The sequence below is a fragment of the Diaporthe batatas genome, assembly GCF_019321695.1.
Source record: "Diaporthe batatas strain CRI 302-4 chromosome Unknown Contig00011, whole genome shotgun sequence".
Taxonomy (NCBI): Eukaryota; Fungi; Ascomycota; class Sordariomycetes; order Diaporthales; family Diaporthaceae; genus Diaporthe; species Diaporthe batatas.
In genome coordinates, this window is record NW_025408558.1 from 1,540,998 (window position 1) to 1,564,240 (window position 23,243).

At 52.1% G+C, this 23,243-nt stretch overlaps 7 protein-coding genes across 7 annotated transcripts; 3 read left to right on the top strand and 4 right to left on the bottom strand.

Annotated features, from left to right (window-relative positions):
* Positions 1–686: 686 nt before the first annotated feature.
* On the top strand, positions 687–4,569 carry KVR01_009609 (uncharacterized protein; the record flags this gene model as incomplete). The annotated part of the gene is made up of 2 exons (XM_044792605.1): positions 687–1,615; positions 1,672–4,569. Exons 1-2 carry the CDS (start codon positions 1,307–1,309, stop codon positions 4,567–4,569), a joined length of 3,207 nt encoding a protein of 1,068 aa, XP_044642111.1. The 5' UTR covers positions 687–1,306.
* Positions 4,570–4,926: 357 nt separating this feature from the next.
* Positions 4,927–8,054, bottom strand: KVR01_009327 (uncharacterized protein). The gene is made up of 2 exons (XM_044784829.1): positions 7,462–8,054; positions 4,927–7,399 (listed from the first exon to the last, which is right to left on the bottom strand). The coding sequence occupies exons 1-2, from the start codon at positions 7,853–7,855 to the stop codon at positions 5,193–5,195; spliced, it is 2,601 nt and encodes an 866-aa protein (XP_044641829.1). The 5' UTR covers positions 7,856–8,054; the 3' UTR covers positions 4,927–5,192.
* A 284-nt stretch (positions 8,055–8,338) lies between these two features.
* On the top strand, positions 8,339–9,920 carry KVR01_009059 (uncharacterized protein). The gene has a single exon (XM_044784906.1). It carries the CDS (start codon positions 8,524–8,526, stop codon positions 9,478–9,480), a length of 957 nt encoding a protein of 318 aa, XP_044641561.1. The 5' UTR covers positions 8,339–8,523; the 3' UTR covers positions 9,481–9,920.
* Positions 9,921–10,458: 538 nt separating this feature from the next.
* Positions 10,459–11,783, bottom strand: KVR01_009455 (uncharacterized protein; the record flags this gene model as incomplete). The annotated part of the gene is made up of 2 exons (XM_044791896.1): positions 10,459–11,709; positions 11,757–11,783. The coding sequence occupies 2 exons, from the start codon at positions 11,781–11,783 to the stop codon at positions 10,459–10,461; spliced, it is 1,278 nt and encodes a 425-aa protein (XP_044641957.1).
* Positions 11,784–13,352: 1,569 nt separating this feature from the next.
* KVR01_009581 (uncharacterized protein) lies at positions 13,353–15,410 on the top strand (the record flags this gene model as incomplete). The annotated part of the gene is made up of 4 exons (XM_044784183.1): positions 13,353–13,534; positions 13,604–14,374; positions 14,425–14,492; positions 14,593–15,410. 4 exons carry the CDS (start codon positions 13,353–13,355, stop codon positions 15,408–15,410), a joined length of 1,839 nt encoding a protein of 612 aa, XP_044642083.1.
* Positions 15,411–18,948: 3,538 nt separating this feature from the next.
* Positions 18,949–20,633, bottom strand: KVR01_008987 (uncharacterized protein). Its single transcript, XM_044794225.1, has 2 exons — positions 20,080–20,633; positions 18,949–20,018 (listed from the first exon to the last, which is right to left on the bottom strand). The coding sequence occupies exons 1-2, from the start codon at positions 20,446–20,448 to the stop codon at positions 19,137–19,139; spliced, it is 1,251 nt and encodes a 416-aa protein (XP_044641489.1). The 5' UTR covers positions 20,449–20,633; the 3' UTR covers positions 18,949–19,136.
* A 1,955-nt stretch (positions 20,634–22,588) lies between these two features.
* KVR01_009010 (uncharacterized protein) lies at positions 22,589–23,092 on the bottom strand (the record flags this gene model as incomplete). The annotated part of the gene is made up of 1 exon (XM_044790478.1): positions 22,589–23,092. The coding sequence occupies one exon, from the start codon at positions 23,090–23,092 to the stop codon at positions 22,589–22,591; it is 504 nt and encodes a 167-aa protein (XP_044641512.1).
* Between the last annotated feature and the right edge of the window lie 151 nt (positions 23,093–23,243).

Consider the following 23,243-nt stretch of genomic DNA (forward strand, 5'->3'; position numbering starts at 1 on the left):
CTATCAAGCTAATATATACATATGGCTGGAGGGTAGCCGCTTCCTTTACCTAGAGTCGACCCAGAAATGGTCATTCATGGGTGAATGGTCTGGGGTATAATATCGAAAGGACTACTCCGTAACCCTCCTAGTCACGAACTCGCGTCTTGGCGGAGCGGCCGAAGAAGCACGGTGACACAGCAGCAGGCTCGGAAATCTCGGAGCAGGCGTTTGGCCAAACACCGTGGAGGTATCTGGCCGCTGATTGCAGCCGGTGCGGTATGACAATGTTCTTGCAGACCATTACTCGAAGCTGACTGGTTCCACCCGGCATTTGAGTTTGGTAGGTCCAGGCAGTCCCTGCAAGTCAAGCTGCCGTGTGGCCTTCCGGGTCGCAATCCCTCGCGGCTCGGCTGCCTCGGGCTTTTCTATCTGAGTTTTGGGCTCGTCCTCCCCTCTGCCCCCTATTCCCATTTATATCCGACCCACTCGCGTCTCGGCGAGAGTATAGACGTCAGAAACGTGAGCTGTATGGCTGCAGGTCATTCTTCTGTGGGGTCTTGTGTGGGCCTTTGTAATCGATCCAGCACGAGTGCCGAACTCCCACTTCGGCCCTCGGCCGGTGCTCACGCCCAAAATGTTCAGTAATTGTAATTCGGCCGAGCCAAGGCGCTCGGTTGACCGGCACGAGCCGAATTGCAACCCCGAAGGATGAACAAGCTTTGCGGCGCATTGTGACGCATGGCGCCCGCATGGCTTTTCCCTCCTGACGGCTCAGCTCAAGGTTCATCGCTGCGTGACTCGCGCCTTGGGGATCGATCTCGTGCTCCTGGCTTGGAGCGCGAGCTGGGGGACAAATGGGGCAAGGCGTGCATGTGCTGGGATGGCCGGTCCGGAGGTTTTACACGGCTGACGGAGACAATTGTGGACCACTCTTGCAGCTGTCTTCGGTCACGGACTCGTCAATGATACCTACCTCTGTACGTACGGATATCGGCGTTGGGACGCCACTGTCAGGGGAAGCATGAAGAGCAACAATCATGCGTCTTCCAAGATTTAGCCGAGAGGGTGGTCCGCGCTGGACAGACTTCGAGGATAAAAGTCGGCCACCTACCTCCTCATGGACAATTGTGGAGTTTCAATACACGTCTTCAACACTCGACTCTTACCTGAACACATTTCAATCTAAACAGCTTTGACCTGAACAGTTCACAATCAAAAGAGCTACAACAAAGATTTCTCGGATTGAAACGGCAATCTGACTGATACCCGAGCAATATTTTCGACAGAACTACACGATACACTCAGATCTACGAATCCACCTGACATGGGATCAGTTGCCAACTTGAGCTCCACACCTTACGGCAGACGTCTACTGCCAACACTTATCGACGAGGTCTCCAGCCAAGACCCGAACCGAGAATGCTTCCAGATCCCGCGCTCTTCGGAGCCATCCGACGGATGGCGTGTCCTCACATGGAAGGACATGGCCAACGCGGTCAATCATTGTGCACACAGAATTATCGAGGTTTGCGGCACGCCTGAGAAGGACACCTTCCCGACCATAGCCTATCTTGGCCCCAACGATGTGCGGTACATCGTGATCATGATCGCAGCTGTGAAGGCTGGATATGCGGTAAGTACCATCCTGCCACACTTGGGTCGACTGCCTGGTGCTGACGCAAACACAAGGCCCTTTTCATCTCTCCGAGAAACTCCAAAGAGGGCCAGCTGAACCTCTTTGACAAGACAAACTGCAAGACTCTAGCCTTCGCTGGCACACAAAAGCAGAGTGTGCAGCCACTGCTGGCGGAGCGGGAAATGCAGGCAGTCGAGGTCAGCCCGCTGGAGGCCTGGTTCCCAGAGGAGCAGGTCCCCCACTTCCCGTACACGAAGACCTTCGACGAAGCCGAGTGGGACCCCATGCTCGTCCTCCACACGAGCGGTAGCACCGGCCTTCCAAAGCCCATTGTCGTGCGGCAGGGAATGTGGAATGCCATTGACGGCTTCCACGACTTGCCGCTCTGGGAGGGCAAGAAAGTCTCCTACCGCGAATGGGCAGACCGCTCGAAGCGGCATTTTGCCCCCATGCCACTTTTCCACATGGCCGGTCTCATGTGTGCGGTCTCGATGCCCCTATTCTGGGATTCCCCGGTGTGCTTGGGCATCGCGGAGCGCCCACTGTCCGCCGACCTGGTAATAGAGTGCCTGGACAACATGGAAGTACAGTCCGCGGCCCTGCCACCAGCGATTATCGAGGAAATGACCCAGTCAGAAGAGGGCTTGCGGGCACTGACAAAGCTGAATATTGTTGCATTCGGCGGTGGAAACCTGGCTCTTCAGGCAGGGAACAGGATAACCAGGCGAGGCACCAGCATCATGAATTCGATCGGCACCACCGAGTTCGCCCCGTTCCCAACGTACGCACCAGATGACCCGGATCTGTGGCAGTACTTTATCTATGTCCCTGAGATCATGGGCTGCGAGTTCCGGAAGCAGGGTGACGAGGAGGTCTACGAGATGGTCTTTGTGCGACAAAAGGGCAACGAGCATCCCCACCCTGGTCTTCAGGGTATCTTTTACACTTTCCCCGATCTAAATGAGTGGAGTACTCGCGACTTATACCGCCCCCATCCCACCGAACCGAACCACTGGATCTATCACGGCCGAGCGGACAACATCATCGTCTTCAGCAATGGTGAGAAGCTGAACCCGGTCACCATCGAGGAAATTGTCAGTGAGCACCCAAGCCTGAAGGGTGCTATGGTGGTCGGAGCGGAGAAGTTCCAGGCAGGCCTCATCCTCGAGCCTCGTGTGCATCCAAACACAAAGGAAGACGAGAAGACTCTTTTGGAAAACATCTGGCCTTTGGTTGAGAAGGCAAATGTGGCGACGGTTGCTCACGGACGTATCAGCCGTGATCTGTTAACCTTGTCGAAACCCGACAAGCCATTCCCACGTGCTGGCAAGGGAACAATTCAGCGGGCTTTCACAGTCAAACTGTACAAGGATGAGATCGATAAGCTTTACGAGAATGCCAAGGTCGATGAGAATTCAGAGGAGGTGGTCGAACTCGACTTGAAATCTGAGGAGTGTTTGGCCAAGTCTATTGTCGAGACACTCCGCAAGTATGTCGCGGCAGAAATGCTGGACGTGGATATCGACTTCTTCGCAGCCGGTGTCGATTCTATGGGTGTGATGAAGGCCGCAAAGCTTCTTCGGGCCGGGTTGAAGAGTGCAGGCCACCCCGTCGAGGAGAAGGCTGTCGCATCTAGAGTCATTTACCAAAACTCTACACCACAACGGCTGGCAGCGCACATCCTGAGTCATGTTCTTAATGGGCAGGGCCAGGATCTGAGCGAGGACGAGCAACAACAGCAAGCCATGGATGCCATCTGGAAGAAATACACCAACAACCTCACCGAGGCGCAGGCGAACAGGCCCGACCCAAGGAACGACAACCAGACAGTGATCCTCACTGGTTCCACCGGCATGCTAGGATCCTACCTTCTCAGTTTAATGATTCATAACCCCCGCGTTGCGAAGATCATCTGTCTCAACCGCGCAGCAGATGGCGGTCGCGCCCAGCAGACTAAGGCCTTCGCCGACCGCGGCCTGGACACGAGCAGGCTGGAAACCAAGGCCGAGTTCTACCATGCTGACCTCGCCAAACCCCATTTTGGCCTGCCCGAAACTGTCTACGCCCGCCTCCAAGCGGAAGCAGACCGAGTCATCCACAACGCCTGGCCCGTGAACTTCAACATCCCCATCGAGTCATTCGAGCCCTCTCTCGCAGGTGTCCGGCACGTGGCCGACCTCGCTGCCTCTGCAGCCCGCCGTGTCGCCGTGACCTTCATCTCATCCATCGCCGTCGCGGACAGGTGGAACCCAGCGAGCCATGGGGCGCCCAAGGTCCCTGAGCACCGGTTGGAGGACCTGGCACTCCCCAACGGCGGTTACGGCCGCAGCAAGGCGGTCGGCAGCTTGATCCTCGAGGACGCCGCTGCGGCGACGGCGGGCGACTTCCCCTACGCTATCGTCCGCGTGGGCCAGGTTGCTGGGCCCGAGGCAGAGGCGGGCAAGTGGAACCCCCAGGAGTGGCTGCCCAGCATCATCGCTAGCAGCTTGTACCTGGGTGCGCTCCCGGCGCACCTCGGGTCTATGGACAGGGTTGACTGGACGCCCGCGGAGCGGATCGCGGGCTTGGTCCTCGAGGCGGGTGGTGTCTCCCGGGTGGTGGAGCGGGCCGATGATATCTCGGGCTATTACCACGGCGTGAACCCGCACGAGTCCCAGTGGCCGGACCTGGCCCTCGCGGTGCAGGAGTTCTACGGCAAAGGGAAGATCCCTGAGATGGTCGACTTCGGGGAGTGGGTGGAGAGGCTGGAGAACACGCAGGCGGATGGGCCCGAGACTGTGGCCCGTAACCCAGGTGTCAAGCTTATTGACTCTTATCGCGATATGGCTCAGGCTGCTGGGGCTGTGGTGTATGCTATGGATAAGACCGTTGAGAGGTGCCAGGGCGTGATGGAGACCAAGGCTGTTACACCCGCTATGATGAAGCACTGGTGCAAGCACTGGGGTTTCTAATTCAGATTAGGGCGGCAGATAGCGAACTCTTACCAGCGATAGAGATATAGATCAATCTGTACTTAGCTTTTTGATTGTGATGAGAATTCATTTCTTATCTGGTTGAAGTTGTGTCCTTGTCAGTATCTGCCCCTCGAATCTAGCTCCACACCACATTTGCAGGCCGAGAACATAAGCTCCAAGCGTGTGTTTAACATCTCAGGCCACCTGACCATCCATGCCTAGATTTATTGGGTGGTTTTGGTTTCAAGACTCCGTTAGTGTTCTCACTCGACGTGCGGATATGAGTAATGGGCATCTTCGTGCATGGCTTCTGTAGTCACACGTGGGCCAACTCATTCAGCAGTAAAAGGGACATCTCTATGATGGTCTTTAAGATTATACTGGCACTATTGACATTAGTTTACACCTTCATAAAGACACTTAGAATGAAGCGTCATGCATCTTTTGACTCCTATCTAGGTAAACACGACACTCATTCCACCAGACGCCATGACAATCTATCCATGTAACCAATGTTTGTCCCTATTGTCCGCACGGCAACACCAGTAGGCATACTCGGGTCTACCCCAACTACCATACCTAGGTATCCGTCAAGCAACGATAGTTAGCCAAATCTGCCATTATATAATTCGAATCAAGTGCCGTTTCGTGGCAAGGTCAAACGAATGCGGCCAATGAGGCAATCCCCGGTCTTTCTGATGGTAATCCAAAATGTGCTTGTAAGTGAGCTTATCACCCCAGCCAGATAGTTTCGTCAGGCCAATCCGACGGAACGTGGCCCTCCTTTCTGAGAGTTTCAGGTGTTTGACTTGTTCATCATCGTCTGCTTGCTGCAGGACCAGGCAGACAATGTATTTGGAGTCGTTGTCTTCCGACCTTGGGCCAACTGCCGCTGGAAGGCAGTAGACCTTTTCCGAGTCGAATATTCCCCGTCTTTGATCGTCGGTTGGCGCATCAAGATAGACGTTGTAATGCTTCTCACGATCAATTTCACGAGATTTACAACAATCGTTGTTCTGACAGATGCCGTTTCGGTCCAAAAGCCGCCAATAGAACCTGCCCGGGTCGCCTCTGGAGAGCTCAATTCTCCTCAGTTTGCCACGGACCATGATGTAGCCACCAGTCACGAGGCCAAATGAATTATCTGTCTCGCTCTCGATGAATACCTCACTGTCGCCTGTCCCGACCTCAATCAAAAGATCTCGGTCTGTCACTTCGCCATATGTAATGCCGTTGCTTGGTAGGTCGTTGAGCCCATTTTGTGCGTCCACAGAGGCCCAGGAGAACGACGGCGCTCTGAATTTCTCGGGGCGTCGGCCTGGCTGGTGGAAACTTCGATTGTGCCGTATGAATATGGGCTCAACCCTCCATAGAAGCTGACTCTCCAGGTACTTGCGCCACAATCCAGCCACATATGTCGCGGGTTTTCCTTCGGAGCCGAAGATGGTTGTTGACATAAGTTGTGCGATACCGTACAGAGCGATGAGTTTGTCCTTAGGAAGCGTCAAATTCATCTTGGAGTACATCTCAACCACTCGTGCCCAAAGCTCGAATCCGTATAGATATTTCTCTGGAATGTGAGGGTCGGGTTCCTTGGCATCTCCAAGCCGGATCCTCCTTAATTCTTTGCCATGGGTGAACGGGTTTAAACCCTTAAGTGGCACCTCCGGCAGAATCTTATCGTGCTGCAGGCCAAACCTAGGGAGGCCGGTAGGGTGGCCTTCCGCCCTTGTGAATCCACCACATTCCCAGGCAATGCTGCCTTTGCAGAAATGCAGGACCCTTGGGGCAAGGAGCCGTTCTTGGAGAACCCAGGCCCTAACATTGACAGGGGCCTTGTTGACCAAGTTGTCCCAGTGCGAGATATCGATGATGACACATCTGCGGAGGCCTTCGGGTTCCGGAAGGGCCAAAGTCAACGGCTTCTCGCCGCCCCAGTCAATCTTTGCCACGGGCTCGGCCTGTTTTCCAATTGTTTGCTTGGGGCCGCTGAAGAGCTGCACAAACCATTTCCAGAAGGACGGACCAGCTGAGCCTCCTTGGGGCCTTACAATCGCCCCTTTGCGATCGTGGATGTGCTTCTCCTCATGCAGTGCTAGACCGGGGATACCGTCAACTTTGAGGTTCACTTCGTCTTCCCAAAGACTCCTACAGTCACGCTCAGTATATAGACCAACATCACTGTTCGAAGCAGCAGTGGCAGATATATTGAGATACGACTCCCGATACACACGTTGCATCAGGGCCGCCTCATGAAGCCAGTCCTTTTCGAAGCCGGGGCCGCTCTGGTAGATGCACAACGAGTCGATCCATATCCAGCCGACATTGTGCAGTTGTGAAGCAAAAGTGATTGCATCTCTAAACGTCTTTGGAAGCTTCTCGATCTCAATTCCATTTTTGAGCTGGGCATATGTGTTCGGTTCGAGACGCAAGGGCTGGACTTGACCCCAGCAATGACTCAACGTTACATAGAGATTGTTTGGTTGATTGCTGTGGCCCGCGACCTCACTGAACACATCCAGACCATTGCGAGCATCGGTGCGGGGTCTTTCGACGAGCTTAACGGTGACCTTATCGAGGTCTTCCAAAGTCTCTCTGCCGTCGAGAACTTTGCCCGTATACTGCATTCTTCGTGCATCCAAGTAGGTTTGAGACTTAAGCGTCCTGATGTCGATCAGACGAGTGGGATACCAACTCGGCTTCTGCTTTGCGCAGGCTGGGCTGCAATTTGTGTCGCACTGCGTGATCCAGGTCAAAGCGAGCTTGAAAACCTCGCTCGAGGATGTTTCCCCAGACATAGGAGTTCGGAATGGCGCGATCTTTTCACCTACAGCTGATATTTAGCATTGCCGTTTCCACTGCGTCAGCTCAATCCTGAGGTCCTCATACCGGTTTGTTTGAGAACAAAAGTCCTCTTCACGGTGTTCGGATCATGGTCGCCAAAGACCCATTCCAACTTGAAGTCAAGCCGGAACACATCTTCATCCTCAATATCGTGAATTACTCCAAGCAAAGCAATGCTTTGAGTCAGTTGAATCTGAGCCTGGTCATCGTCCAGCTTATTCGGCGCTTGGTCTTTATGCATCTCATGTTCCGACCCGAATTGCTTCTTGGCGCCCGTCATGAGCTCCTCGTATAAGACTCGACATATTCCACAGCCCATGCTATGGGATGCCTTCAGTGTGTTGATGGATACATGGTGGTCGAAGTGCAGGTCGTATGTGCCTCTCCACTGCCTCCCAATCTGCCCCCGTAACATGCGCCAGCAGATTTCGCAGAGCATCGTTGGGGCAGAGCGATCGGTCCGTCTTGTAGTCACGGAACGGCCCGATCAGGTGTGGTAGGTAGCCTTGGCGGAGAAGTCGAAGTAGAAAAATGAACGATCTAGCCAGGTTCAAATGTTCCTAGTGACGCTCCACGCTCACCCATATAACAGACGGCTGAAAAGCTCGAGGGGTGCATTGAGTGCCACAGCCTCACCCTGAGTGGAGAGGGGTTATGCCGAGAGCATTCATCGCCTGCATGTGTTCCGGGAGGGTTACATTGTGTAAGCTTGGTCATTTCCGCGGCTCACCGAGTCCTTCGGGTGGCTGGCCGTTCAGCGCCTGAGGGGTGATAGAATCCCCCTCGTCTCGGCCGTCTCACTGCATTAGCGCCACATTTAGTCGCCCAGCTTTTGGGTGCGAAATGTGACACCACATGGTTAAATCACGTGTCACTGCAGATTCCGCCCCTCAAGGCAGTTTTCTAGGCTGCAGCGGGCTGTGCCTCTCGCGCCGCGATCTTCAGTTTCGATGCCCAAGTTCAAATTGCCAGAGAATCCCTCGATGCTTTGCTTGCCTGCGCATTACTTGCACACCAACGTCACCCATCTCAACTTGCCCAGGATATACCTAGGTAGCCTTGACTGGGGCATACTTCCTCATTGCGACTCGTTCCAAGTTACTCATCATGTCGAGACTAGTCCCCGACGTGGTGTGGGCAGAGGATGAGATCGACTTCTATGGCACGAAAATTCCTCTTTATCTTCCAAGTTCCATAAGTCGGGATGAGCTGGAAGGCATGAAGGCGTTCGCGGACTGGAAGGAGACTCTACATAAGAACCTCGCACTACAAAGGACCGAAGACCATGCTTTTCACGCGCACCCGTACAGCCTGAAGTCAATCGAGGTCAAATCCGTCACCAAGTTCGGAGAGGGTAACGTCGGGTTCATCACAATTGATGCGGCCGTGGAACGAGATGAAATCGACGGCGAGTCACGTAACATCTCAAAGACTCTTCCGGGTACAGCCTTCCTCAGGGGCGGCAGCGTGGCGATGCTCATGATACTCCGGCCCAAAGACTCGAGGGACGAGCGCTATGTTATCCTGACCGAGCAGCCGCGCCTTCCAGCGGGATCGCTCCAGTTCCTAGAGATCCCGGCAGGCATGCTGGACAATTCAGACCACTTTTCGGGCAAAGCTGCGAAAGAGATTGAGGAGGAGACGGGCTTCAAGATCCCGACCAGTGAGCTGATCGATATGACCGAGCTGGCACTGCGTGGCTCGGACCACCCGGAGAAGAGCCTTAAAAAGGCCATGTACCCCAGCCCGGGGGGATGTGACGAGTACATTGCGCTGTTTCTGTGGGAGAAGGAGTTGGACCGGCAGGAGATCGAGGACCTGCGTGGGAGACTGACTGGGGAGAGGACCCAGTCCGAGATGATCACCCTGCATGTCAAAGAGTACGAGGCTCTCTGGAGGGATGGTGCCAGGGACGCAAAGACGCTGGCGGCTTGGGCGCTTTACGAGGGCTTGAATCGGTCGGGTGAGCTGCAAAAAGAAAAGAAGCGGAAGAGAGAAAACAGCAATAGCTCTCAGTCATCCCAGGAGAATTCCCGGGCCCGGAAGACGGCGAAGAAGTTGTAATGCGAAGAGTGTATCAGGGTGTCAGGGATGCTTGTACAGCCAAGGTGGAGGTCTCATTAATGAAGCCCTCTTCTAGTGGTGTCGATTTTACGCCTCAATGAGCTCGGGGACTTCAAGTTATGCCCAATGATTCAAATGGTCCGTGTTTTATACAACATCTCAAGCTGTAAAGTCTTGCAGCCTCCTGGAATGGACCCCGTGGGCCTGATTGGCTTCCGGTGTCCACACTTGTGCTCTGCAGAGCAGCTGTATGGTCATCGCGGACTGTATGAGTCCTTCCGTTGGCGGCCGAGCACGAAGATGGAACGAAACTCCCTCTGACCCCATAGTGATGTAATCCGACGGGGTGGCTACTCTTCTAATACCTAGGTACTCTGGGAACCTATTTGCAAGCCCGTCCACATAGCTACGGAGTTGCCATTTTTAGAGCCACAGTGCGGTCTACTCTTGTGATCGGAGTTTTGTAGCAATCAACAATAGAGTCTATACTGAACTACCTGCTAATAAACTACTTTAACTTACAATCCTGACAAGTTACACCCACAGCATTTCCCAACGAATTGATACACTTGACGAGGCCGTTCGACGATTGACGGAGTCGTGCCCTGAACTGAAAGATAAGTTCAGCAAGGGTTGGGCCGACTGATGTAACACGCTTGGTATGGAGGCTTGGGTAAGAGGAGAGGTGCAAGTCAATGTGTAGCATGGAGGCACGAGGCGAGCACTGGGTTGAGCGGCACGTATTGGAGCAGACCGTTACAACACCGTGAGCATAACATAGATACCTGTTAGGCTGCTGGGCCACCTGCGATAGGATAAATTCTAACAGAATCTTCGCCTGGACAGTCTCCCTGGACACTTGCATCCACTCAGCTGCCATTGGCACATCTAGAACTTGAATGGTACAAAACTCTTCTGTTCATCCATTTTTTTTCATTAAAACATAAGTATCATGGTCATGAGCTCGGTGAATCTATTCTAACTTGATTTCCCCTCCTCTGATAGCGTCTTAACGGCTTCCTGCACAAGCTCCATCAAGCTGGTTTCCTCAACACTGATGTCTGCAAAATGCCATTCATCGCGCTTGGACTTTCCCTTCCCAGTCACGAGCTCGCCGCGGGTCGTATAGTAGTGTATTCCCATCATCTTGGCCAAGTTTTTGAATCCCTTGTGGTCCATCTCCGGTGGACGGATTTCAATTACCGCACCGTGACCCGGCCGCATGAACATAGTGTGGGTAAGGCCTGCGCCATGCACCCCAACCAGTATGTCCGTCTGTTGTATTAGCTTCAACTGCTCCGTGAATGACATGTCGCCAAGATCTACCATCTTCGCGTTCACTTCGGGGAATTTCGATTGGATAACGCGCAGCAGTTGATCCGCGCCGACGAGTTTGCGCGACCCCTTCCGGTCGATAAGAGTCAGTTCAAGTTTGCGCTTGAACCACGATGATGACTTCTTTGGAGCGGGCAAGTCGTAATGCCTTTTGATGCGGTCAATGAAAACCTTGAGGTTGACCGAGGTGGTACAGTCGCGATCATCCCAATCGTTTTGCCACAAGGGATTGGCGGCCCCTGGCAAGGGCACGATGATGTTCTGTAGGCCCGAGACTAGGTGCTCGTACTTGTCTGGCTCGTCACGAATTGCCGAAAGTCGAACGGGATGAGACCCAGTGAGGAGTGACCAGAGTTCGTATAGCGGTCCCTCCGGCTCGTCATCCACGACCACGACTTGGGTATCGTGAGCTAGGGCTGAGGTGGTAAGCAACGGACGGCTGGCATCGGAGCTCGGGTCTTCGGCGCTGGTGTTCTCTCGGCTCATGCGCAGTACGTCAAGCGAGTACGCCATGGACCATATTTCCATCAGGTTGTGCCAGAAGTTCGTGTTGCCCTCACGCTTGATCAAGACGGTGTATCGTGGGGAGGATGCAGCGTCCGAGTTAACGGTGCCTGGTTGGTCGTTTGAGATAAGGCCAAGCCCTATATCAACGACTCGGTTGAAAACGATCGGCGCGCCAGTCTCATACCAGTGCTCTTTCATTTCCTCAAAGGCAGTAATCCCTTGTTTTAACTGCGTCCTCTCCGGTCTTCTAACCTCGCAGTCGACGGCGTACTTGTTGTTCTGCCGGTTGAAAAGTGCACCTTGAGCGATGCAGAGGGAGTCCCTGCCGATATCAGCCGCGCGGGTGCCATGGAAGCATGTTAAGCGGCTGGAACCGGAGGAGCAATACTGAAATCCATGGTTTCTGAAATCTTCCAGGTAGTCTGGTTCGAAACGGTTGGTGCAAAATTCCGATTCTGCATCGGTTTGGACCGTCTCCGAAATGGCTCGGTACTCCGGCGGTGCCGGAAGAGGTCCACTTTCCGGAAGAGCCTCCTGAGCCTCCCAACCCGAGCTCAAGAATCCTCCACCTGTCCCATGATTCAATCGGTTTCCTGGGATTGGAGACTGATTATAGTAAACAAAAAGACATAACAATATGGCTAAGAAAATGAGCAAGTGCCTTATCCGGCCACTAGGACATGTGCTAAGGATCATTTTGTTCCAAAGAAGCGGATGTTCTAGGCTCCTTTTAGGCGCCTATGCATACCGCGAGGGTTAAGGGGAGATGCAGATTGAAGGAGTGAATGCGAAGAAAAGACATGAAAAGCAACCTTGTTGAACTGACACTGACCAGGCACATGCTTTGGAAGTACGCGACCACTGTGACGTCTGCGTTTTCGCGGGCGTCAAAAGGAACTGGCTCAGGATTGCGACAAGAGGACGGAGGGGGGAGAAAAAATCCAATCCGGTACTATTGGCGAGATTGGCGTTCTCCCCTGTGGGCCCAACTGAACACGCGGTATGTCAGCTTTTGGAAGTAGCACGACATGACCGCTTTTAAGCATGTTGGTTGTACAATGCGCCAGAGGCCCACACCTGAGTCGAGCACAGCAATGATCAGCAAACAGTCCCCATAAAGCGCTTATGCAAATCCATTCGCCTGACAGGAAGGAGGATTCTGCACCCGAGGTGCCGCCTTGTATACCCACACGCCTACGCGAGCTGATGTGTTATCAACGAACCAACATGCAGACTTTCAAACTGGGAGTGATCCACTGAGTCGATCGCCATTCCACAACTCAGGCTGTCACGGTGAGCATTTGAGATATGTGCCCTTTGCTGCAGATTGAGGGAAATGGTGATACTGTTCGTTTGATTGATACGTTTTTTGGTCTGGGCTTCCCTTCTGTACCTAAGTATTTAGCACACGATTGATAGTGGGTTGTTGTCTTACCTAGACAAGCCACGATTGGGCACATGGCAGAGATTTAACCCACTGATGCTCTTGAGATTCATGCCCCAATCCTCGATGAGCGCCAGGTGGACAGGCCCATCAAGGCCCCGCAAATTTACGCTGAGCACTCCTCACCTGGGAGTTGAAAAGGCTGATTGTGACATGGCGCAAACCGACCCCTGTGTTGCCCCGTTGCCTCCCAGGCTGCCCAGCGCTTGTGAGATCCGTCTGCACCTGGGCAGCGCCGCCAAAATGAGGCCCCCCATAATAATCCTACTCGGCAATGCATGGGAGGGGCGTTCATGGCAGGATCTGTGAGGGCGATCTCTCCCGCTGATTCCTTGCTCTCCTTCCGCGACCTCGGGAGGGAATGGAACAGATTCTAAAGATTCCTACTGGACACTCAGGCTGTTCATCTTCAAGGCAAAAGGCCAGAGGTGCCAGAGTGCGTTCCGAAAAACAGGCGTGAAGAACATTCTCTAGCTCTCTGGCCCGGCCTACGAAACCGGAGATCGCTTATCGTGTCTATGCCCCGATTGGTCTTTTAGCACCCACCACGGTTCGGAGCTTTTGATCGATGGCCATGGGAACCAAGATGACCAAAATCCTCGCCTTGCTCGTTTTGCAAATTACCGCGAGCCTCGCCGCCGATGATTGTGCTCCCAAACCCATTTCGGTCGACGTCAAAGATGTCACACTATCGAATAACAAAACGGCAAGGGGTGTGGCGCTCTCAGTCGGGTCACCGAAGCAGAACTTTGCATTCATGCCCATGTGGTGAGCAGCTTCTCCACCGACTTCAATTATACTCGCCATGACTGCGAGCTGACGATGCTACTATCACAGGCCCATGAACAACACGATGATGTACGGAACGGACGGATACTGCACACTACGAGGAGCCGATGCGTGGACGGACGAAGCCTGTGTAACATTCCGCGGTGGCGCCTACGATAACACGACTTCAAATACCGAGGGCCCCGCGGCTGCAGGCTCATATCCAGAGGATCAACTTAACTTGACCTGGCCATGGTATCCTGAGACAGACCATTTTACCGACCGCCTGAGTCTCGACGAGAATACCACTCTGCTCGATTTTCCGCTGACCCAGGCCAAAAGCGACTGGAACGAAGAGGCATACCACGCTTTGATGGTCATTGGACTGGGGGGCAACTCGTCAATACTGAACGTTCTCAAGAACTCGGACAAGATCCTGACGCGTACCTATTCTTTCTTCTATGGCTTCCTGGGCGGACGAACATCCACCCGCGCGAATGGCCAAATGGTGTTTGGTGGCTATGATGCGTCCAAGGTCTCAGGCCAGGGATCCGAACATTCCCTTGCCACAGCAGAGACCAAATGCCCCTCAAAACTCGTCGTTATTGTTACGGGGATGGCTCTTAGATTTGCCAACGGTACAGAGACTAACATCTTTGGCACATCCGACTCGAGCGCCCTGGCAGTGTGTATTGACCCGAATCTACCTACTGCCATGAGGATGCCATTCAATCCATACTTCAACAACTGGATGACGGCAACAGACAATTCTATCTTCTCCATGAACCGCTCATTAGGTCTTTTCTATTACAACATGCGATACCCGGCAAACACCCCAGCGTGAGTATATCAGAGGCGTCTTTTCTTATGGTTTACTGACTATTTCTTAGATACGACGGTGATCTCCTCATTACACTAGACACAGGTCTTACCGTTACTCTGACCAATGATAATCTTGGTAAGCATCACGACTCCGGCACTTCCCCCGTCTTTAATGTCTTGGAATATCCTGGCACGCAACACTGTGAGATCCATAACAAGACTAACTTCACGCTTAGTTCAACCCCACACCTATATCGATCAGGACACAGGCGACCTTATCGTTGACGACGACATGAGCGAGCCCGATCTGCTGATCGATTCGGAACAAGATATCAACGAGAACGACATGGCAACATTTGGGTCGCTGTTCTTCCAAGCGGCCTACATGGCCGTAAACCTCGATACCGGAAAATTCACACTGTGGGCGGCAAACACGAACTCATCATCGACAGCCGACTTCCGTGCCCTCGATGCTGATCATGAGGAGGTCACGTCATGGTGCGAGGCCGGAGATAAGGATGTTCAGAGCAACTCCACGGCGTCAGACCCGACAACGTCGAGTGTTTCATCGGCCACTGCAGCGGCAGATGACTCTGGCGGCGGCTTAAGCACTGGGGCAACCGTGGGGATCGCAATCGGCGTCGCAATAGGAGCTTTTGCGATAATCGGAGGTCTTGTGCTATGGATCAGAAGCAGGAAGAGGAGGTCTGAGTACATGGCAGCGGAACTGGGAGATTCATCGGGCTCGGGCTCGAACAGGGACTTAACGACCGGGGCTGACCGCCACCAGCCCGACCAGAACGGCGGTCCACAGTCATCATTCGAGGCGTATGAGCTGCATGACTCCACCAGGCCAGAGCTGCACCCCGAATCAGTGCAGAAGTTCGAGTTGCATGACGCCAGATCTGGCAGACCAGAGCTGCACCCGGAGTCAGTCCAGAAGTTCGAGTTGCATGACGCCAGATCCGGCAGACCAGAGCTGCACGAGGACTCGGTCCAGAAGTTTGAGATGCCCGAGTCGGGCCCTCCGACTCGTTACGAACTGTCTAGCTAGGACTTTTCAGCCGCTCCCCCTTTCGGCCATGTCCTTGCCTCTTCACTTTCGAACTTTTGACGACAATACGTATCTAGCTTTATATATTCCCTAATTACCTACCCCCTCGAGATCAGGGCAAGGCTAAGTAATGAACTTGAACGAGTACACGATTGAAGTAGCAGCTAGCCCCCGCGATACCACCTTAACAAGTACCTGAACCGTGTGTACTTCCTGCTTTAACGTGTCCTGCATCCATCCTGCAACCCTAGCTCTGGATCTGAATTGTATATTGAACAGCCAGGTCTTTATTGTGCTCATCTTGTGTGTTGTGTTGCGTCCTGCGTCCAGGACAATAATAGGTATACTGACGATGAGAAGCAGCAGCAATGCTTTCACGAGTTTGCCAGAAGGCTATCATCGAAGCCGTCGGATTCTGTGCCGTTCATCACTGACATACAGTATCTTGATTCTGTTAGCGCCCTGGTGAGTATTTCGAGAAAAAGAAGTAGCGCAAAAGATGAGACTATTGTTAGTTTCTCGTGAAGAAATTTCAAAAGTTTGGGGCTTAACTATGAGATTAGATCAGGGATCCGAAACACTCTCATAAATACATACATGAAAGTGCCATCCCCTGCAAAAAGAACAGGTCTCGAATTCTCGCGTATATAATGATAGCCAGGAGAAACTTTCTGATTCTGATGACTTTGAACAACTTGTTGAAGGCGATTACCGGAACTCGCATCACAACCGCCCAACACCCATCGCCATGTCTTGTTGCTGAGCGGGAGAAGTAGGCCCCAGAAGTAGTACGTCCCGTTCTACCTCTTGAAGGTGGCGAGTATGATAGGTATAAGCTCCGTGTGGTTGTATCGCTACCCAGATACTCGGATACGACGTATGCTACATCAAGGCGAACTTTGTACATTCGTCAACATCCAGGCCTAATTCGGAGCCGAAATCTGCATCTTGTCGCCATATTAAAGCGGATAGATCCATCTGTCGGCAGTGCCCGCTATGCATTAACTCATGTGGAGTCAAATTGGTCATTCCCACAGTTTAGAATTCATCATAGGACCTAGTTATGGGTGTCCAGAAGATAATTACGCACCCTGAGCCTCCAGTCTGTCAGGAGACATGGCTCTGGCTCATGTGTCTGTGGCCTTCAATTGTTGAATTTCTTAAAGCTGTATGAAAGCTGGGAGATCTGAAGCAACTATTTCAGTGAATGGGCCTGTACATCTCTACGTTCCATCGCACTCGAGCGAAGAGCTGGGGCTCTCAGCAGGGAACATGCCAGCTCGAAAACGTGACCCTGGTCTCGGCAATGGCTGGATCGGAACGAGCGTGTGTTGGTGTGGGTTATCCGGCGAGACTGTAAAAATCCGGAGAGGCCGTCAACGAATGGACTAAAAAAGAGACACAACACTACTTCATACCCAGTAATCCGGATAGTTTCGCATCGCGTCTGTGATGTGCGAGCATGACAAGGAACATGTTTTTCCCTGCCCCGCAAGCTAGGTAGCTATGAGTCGGATAGGCTCAGGCAGCTCATGAACCACCAATTTGTCAAGGAACTAAACGAGCAAACTGTTGCCCCTTTCCCACTTATTTCCGATGATTTATCCTCACACTTTGACCCCGAAGCCGGCAGTTCTTGTCTGGGGTGCATCGTACTAGTAGTAGTATGTCGTCGGACGGCGGTTGATTTTCGGGAGAATGTCTGGACCCGAACCCTCCCTTGTTCTAAAACCCACCCTCATGCTCAACCGGCCTCATGTCATTGATCATTGGTACTGCTTGGACTTGCTCTCTAGTGCTATGACATTGACAAGTTCCTGCACAGCAGCACAAATTCAACAAGACAGCGGAAAAAATCACTACAATATGCGAAAGGTCACCCAGAGATCATAACCACCAGCAGTTCAGAGAGACTGTATCCAGTGCTCTCGTCGAGAAGACACAAAAGCCGCAAAAGGGTTGCGGAAACAAGCACAAGAAAAGAAAAAAAAAAGGGAAAAAAGAGGCAAGCCACATGCGGCCAGTGTCCAAACCGCAACCAATACTTTTCAATAAGAAGAAGGCTCAAAGATGGATAACGAGAAAGTGGTTTCATTTTCAATCCCCATATATATAAAATGTATATAGCACCTTTATATAGTAGTAAATACTTAAAATCTAATATTTAAAGAAATATAGTATTAATAATAATAGAAAGAGAATATAATATATAAGTATATAATTAAACTTTATATTATATAAATAAAGTTAAAAAGTATTACTTTTAATAGCATTATATTATTAATATAAGTAACTTAAAGGCTAATAATTAATAAAGTAGTTATATAATAAAATTAGAATAATCTTTTAAAATAACCTTTATAAGAAGAAGAATCTTATAATATAAAACTTAATAAGCTAACTTTTCTTTATTAATATACTTATTATATAACTACTTAAATTTACTTTTATTAAATAAATTAAATATATTATAATCCTTATTTTAAGTATATAACTATTAATAGGATAATAATATTATAATAATAAATTTATTTAAAAAGTTTTTTATATAAATTTTATAAAAAATTAAAACTTTTTAAAAGTTAAGTAAAGTTTATTTATTATATAGTTTTACTTTTATTCTATATATATTTAAGGATATATATAGCACCTTTATATAATAATAAATATTTAAGATTTAACACTTAGAATAAATATAATATTAATAATAATAGTTATAATATAATAAGTAGTTTATTTACTATATATTAAATAAATATTATATAAAAAAAGTAGAAGTCTAAATATTTAAGAATTAAATCTTGCTTCTTTAAATATACTATTTTATTATTAAAAATTTATTTATTTCTATATAATATATAAAGAATATAATAAAAAAAAGCTTTATAAAAAAAGTTAATAACTCTATATATAAATAAGTTTAAGGGTATATATTAAGTAATTATTAACTTTATATTTAAAGTATAAGTTAATAGTTAGTTTAAAAGCTGAGAAGATAATGAATAGATAAATAGTTGAATAAAAAAATATAATGTAGCCGAAGCCTGGATGACGAGAAATTAGAGCTATCCGGATTCTCACACTACGTCGCTACACCGACATTTGAAAATCGCCAATCCGGGACTCCAAACCATAACCCACAGGATCTGTTTCGATACCCCAGACCTGCAGGCAAAATGCAAGCTCACCATCACAACAAGCACCGACATCACAGACAAAATAAACCCGGCCCTCTAGCCAGAGGTCCCCAAGTCCCTAACAACCTACGGGATCCTTACCTCCCCTGCACAAAAAACACCCACCTTCTTCGCCCCCGTGATTACTAGCTACCTCGCCGCCGTCATCCACGCGAGGAGCATTGCGATTACAGTGCGGTCGTTCAGCATACCACCGAGAATTTTCAGGAGGGTGGATGTGGGACGCACGCCATTCCGATTCGGGGTTCTTCCTACAGCGTCCCCCTTTGTTGTTACGATAGGATTGCCCGCAGACTCAGAACGTGGACCTTGTCACATCCAACCGCACGCAAAGACTCATGTCTCGAAATTCCGAATGTATTATCCTTACAGCGAATGTATTATCCTTACAGTATGGCCTCGATAAATCTAGAGCTTTGCTTTTGACTTCCTCCTCTGTCTCGGTTGTCTACAAATCAAGAAAGATTGTGAGCGTCTGTGTTTTTCAAGACCTCGGCCCCCAAGCAGCAGCAGCAGCAGAAGGCGCGATTCACCTGTCTCGGTTGAAGGTAAACGGGCCCTTGGGCTTGTTGTCCAGGACGGCCTCGATCTCCTCCTTGACCTCGGGGGTGATCTTGTCCAGCAGGTCGAGGGCCTTGATGTTGTCGTTGATCTGCTCGATCTTGGTGGCGCCGAGGATGACGGTGCTGACGTTGGGGTTGCTGGCGGCCCAGGCGAGGGCGAGCTGGGAGGTGTTGCCGCCGAGCCTCTCGGCGATCTTTGTGAGCTTCTTGACCTTCTCGATCTTGGCCTTGCCCTCGTCGGTCTGCAGGCTCTTGACGGTGTTCTCGAAGAAGGCCTTGTTGGTGGCGAAGCGCGAGCCCTCGGGGATGCCGTCGTTGTACTTGCCGGTCAGCAGGCCGCTGGCGAGGGGGCTCCAGATGGTGGTGCCGAGGCCGAACTGGTCGAAGAGGGGCTTGAACTCGACCTCGAAGCGCTCGCGGTGGAAGGCGTTGTACTGGGGCTGCTCGGCGATGGGGGCGATGAGGTTGTGCTTCTCGGCGAGGCGGGTGGCCTCGGCGATCTGCTGGGCGCTCCACTCGCTAGTACCCCAGTAATAGGCGAGGTTCAGGTTGCGGATGGCCTGGGTGAAGCCCTCGACAATCTCGAGCAGCGGGGTGCCGACGTCCGGGCGGTGGGCGAAGACGACGTCGACGTAGGGGGTCTGCAGGCGGGCCAGGCTGGACTTGAGGCCCTCGATGACGTGCTTGCGCGACAGGCCGCGGGTGTTTGGCTCCTTGCGGCCGGTGCCGAAGAAGATCTTTGTGATCAGGACGTACTCGTCGCGGGGCCAGTCGAGCTCCTTCAGGGCCTGGCCCATCTCGACCTCGCAGGCACCGTTGGCGTAGGTCTCGGCGGTGTCGAAGGTTTGCTAGCAGAGGATATCGCGAGTTAGTTAGGTGCTGGTGAAGCTGGCGAGGGAGGCTACTCACGATGCCATGGTCCCAGGCGGTCTGCAGGATCTCCTTGACGATGGAGCCCTTCTGCGTGCCACCGTAGGTAAGCCAGCCACCGAGCGAGAAGAGGGAGACCTGCAGACCGGTGGGACCCAGGTACCTGAACTTCATGTTCTTGGGGTCGTAGGCGGAGCGGACGGTTGGTTGAGCCATGGTTGCGGTTGAGTAGAGGCGATGTCTGGACGGTGGCAGTGGTGGTGTGGGGTGGGATGGGGAGAAGAGGGGAGCTGGCAGGGACGGCCTGGACACTCGCAGTACCGTGGAGCTCAAACAGCTTCTTATAATTATGGGGAGAGGGGAAGGTGTCGACAGGTGTTTCAATTGCGACAAACTCAATGACGACATTACAAATCATGTGTCAAGTGGGACTGGGCCGGGGGGTGACGCTACAGGATGGGAGCTGTCGGCTGCAAGCTGCAAGCTGCAACAGGGCCAGGGCACGTGGTATGGGAGGTCTAATAAATAGACCATGTGGTAAAGGAGATAGATGGCCATGTATACGGAGTACCCCGTATCTGACGAGAGCATTGCGAGGTATTCGCGACAATGCACATAATGCGGCCACGATTGCATGGGTGATCGACGCCTGGTGATCTCCCCTTCCGGCCTCTGATCGCGGAGCAAAGAGTCCCCTGTGCCTGGCCTCAAACCGTTATCAGGTGGGGTAGCCGCAAGAGAACCCCTCGCGAAAAAAAAGAAGCTCCATGATGTGGGCTAAAGTGGGCCTAACACCCCGCGCTGCAGGGATTGAGCTCCATGCATGCATGCAAGTGCCACCTCGACAAGAGCCGCCAACATTACACAGCACCAGTCAAAGAGGTACGGAGTACCTCAATATATCGTGTCTAAAATTGACGCTTTGCTAGCAGTCAGCCACCTAACTACCTTGCCTATCTGACCTTTTGGCTTTCACCCCCAGAAAAACAACCACTTCAAGTTGGAGCGGAAACTGCTGGCCCCTTCGATGTCCTCGTCATAACATCGACCCGTGGCGGCGCAACCGTTTCGTGCTAGCGCACAGGCACAACCATGTTCAGAAAAGAATATTGCTGCTAGTGTCTCAAGTAGCGCACAATGACCCCAGAATGAGGAATCTGCCCAGCAGCCCGTGTTTGATTTGTTCATCTGGCATGCCCGGCAGTTGGTCACAATTTGCTGCTGGTGACCCGTCGTCAAGGTAACGCCGCCCTCTAACGCCTAAGTCCGCTTTTACGACCCGTGTTGCATCATCAACCGACCCTTGACATCCACACCAACCGAGGCCGACCGCAGCCACCCCCTCTGTCACGTTAGTCAATCCCGCTCGTCCTGGGCAGCGCCACTAACAGCCGAGTGCTGATAATCTAGATAGCCAGATACTCTCCAGAACAGAAAGAATATCTTGGATTCTCATGCCGCCCATCATCCTCTCCGGATGACTCTCACGGCGAAGTCTCTTTTTGCTGACCTGCATTTGTGACTGCATGCACCACGTCGACCGTGATATGGAGCCATTGGCTGACTGCCCAGCCAGGTCTTAGACTTATTGGTACTCATCCTCCGAGTTCTGGATTCCAAATCCCGCAGAGAACTCCTCCAGGAGGAAAACCTCGTGTGTATCGCCTGGGAGAGATGTGTCGGGTTTTCCCGAGGTGAGAAATCAGACTGCAAGTCTTGGCCGCTCACCCCGAAGGCAGGTAAGCGACCTTATCTCCGTCTGAGTCTGCCTACCTAGGAATGCAATGATGGCCGCCGTGTGCATGTCGCCGGGCGAAACAGAAACTCCAAGGCGAGATGCAAAGTACGGCCCTTTTTACCGTGGATCTCCGTTGGTCATCATTCACCAGCATGCAAACGTCATGGTCTACGCACAATATTTACATACCACACTAGACATCTCACGGCTTCGGTCTGCCCGGTCACACCCCAAAGGATATTTGCCGAGCGTCCAAGCCCTTTCCGAGACTTTGTTGGGATGAAGATCTGTCTTTCATCTTTGCACCAGTCTGCTCAAGCAAGGCATACGACATTCTCCAAAATCTCAACCTCATTGGTAGTAGCCTGTGAGTCTAGACTGAAGAGTTTTTGAGTCCCATTTGGAAAGGGTGAGGTGAATGTCGACCAAAAAAGGTGGGATCGTGAATCAGTGATAGATGCTGGATGGGTCTTGAGCGACTTTATAAGTTAACCTAGCACCCGCCCTGCAGACCACACACACCTCGAAGAAACGGTACTCGAGCTGTGAGGGTGAAAGCGATGAGCCAGCCGCCGGCGAAGTCATAGGCCAGCAGATCCGGTGAAACCACATGACTGAACCAGGGTGATCGTATAGGCGGGACGGAAAGAAGTATGCGTGGCGTAGACGCCGGAAAGACGCTTCGGTCGAGTTCGGGGAACCAAAAGAGAAAGAGAAAAGGCGACAGTCGTCCGTCCATGTCTGGCCGCCTCCCGAGCCAGCAAAAGCTCCGTCCGCAACGACCATCCCATCGCAGGCCCTCAACCCACCCTACCACATCCCACACTCAGAGCGGAACACCCCGTCGCGGAGCGTAGGGTCCCTCCCGACAGACCAGGCATGGTCCTCCGTCTTGCGGTACATCCAGCCGCCGGCGCCCTCGCCGCACTTGTCGTCCAGCAGCGCGCTGGCGGCCCGGAACTCGCCGTGGCTGCAGCCCAGCAGGCTGTCGTCGTAGTTGCAGATGTAGACCTGCGTCGTGCCCCACATGGTCCGGTAGTACTTGTGCGGGTCGATCATGTGCGCCGGGCAGAAGTGGTCGAGGCCGCTCGCGGCGCGCACGAGGTCCGCCTGCCAGTCGCCCGTCAGGTCGTGGTGCGAGCAGTAGATGTACGTCTTGTTGGTGCACATGGCCGTCTCCGTGATGACGATTGGGGTCTCGGACGGGCTGGCTGGGGTCGAGACCGTGTCGGGGCGGCGCGGGGCTGGCGGCGCGGAGGCGTTGGTGAGCATGAGGGCCGACGTGATGAGGAGAATGAGGCTGATGAGATACATCGTGACGGTTCTCGCGAGGGCGCTTTCAGGGGGCTTTGGGGGTCTATGTGGCTAAGCTTGAAGGGTAGGTGGCTGGCTCTGTAGTTGGGACAAAGAGTGAATGGAAGCAGGAGGCAGATTCTTTCTGAGATTTGAGGTCTAAATACTTGTT

Bases quoted from the DNA above. Each gene is read 5' to 3' on its own strand.
- KVR01_009059 (XM_044784906.1), top strand. From the start codon at position 8,524: ATGTCGAGACTAGTCCCCGACGTGGTGTGGGCAGAGGATGAGATCGAC.
- KVR01_009327 (XM_044784829.1), bottom strand. From the start codon at position 7,855: ATGCTCTGCGAAATCTGCTGGCGCATGTTACGGGGGCAGATTGGGAGG. The intron at 7,400-7,461 runs GTATGAGGACCT...TATCAGCTGTAG, and splicing joins TTTTGTTCTCAAACAAACCG to GTGAAAAGATCGCGCCATTC.
- KVR01_008987 (XM_044794225.1), bottom strand. From the start codon at position 20,448: ATGTCGTCATTGAGTTTGTCGCAATTGAAACACCTGTCGACACCTTCC. The intron at 20,019-20,079 runs GTGAGTAGCCTC...ATCCTCTGCTAG, and splicing joins CCGCCTGGGACCATGGCATC to CAAACCTTCGACACCGCCGA.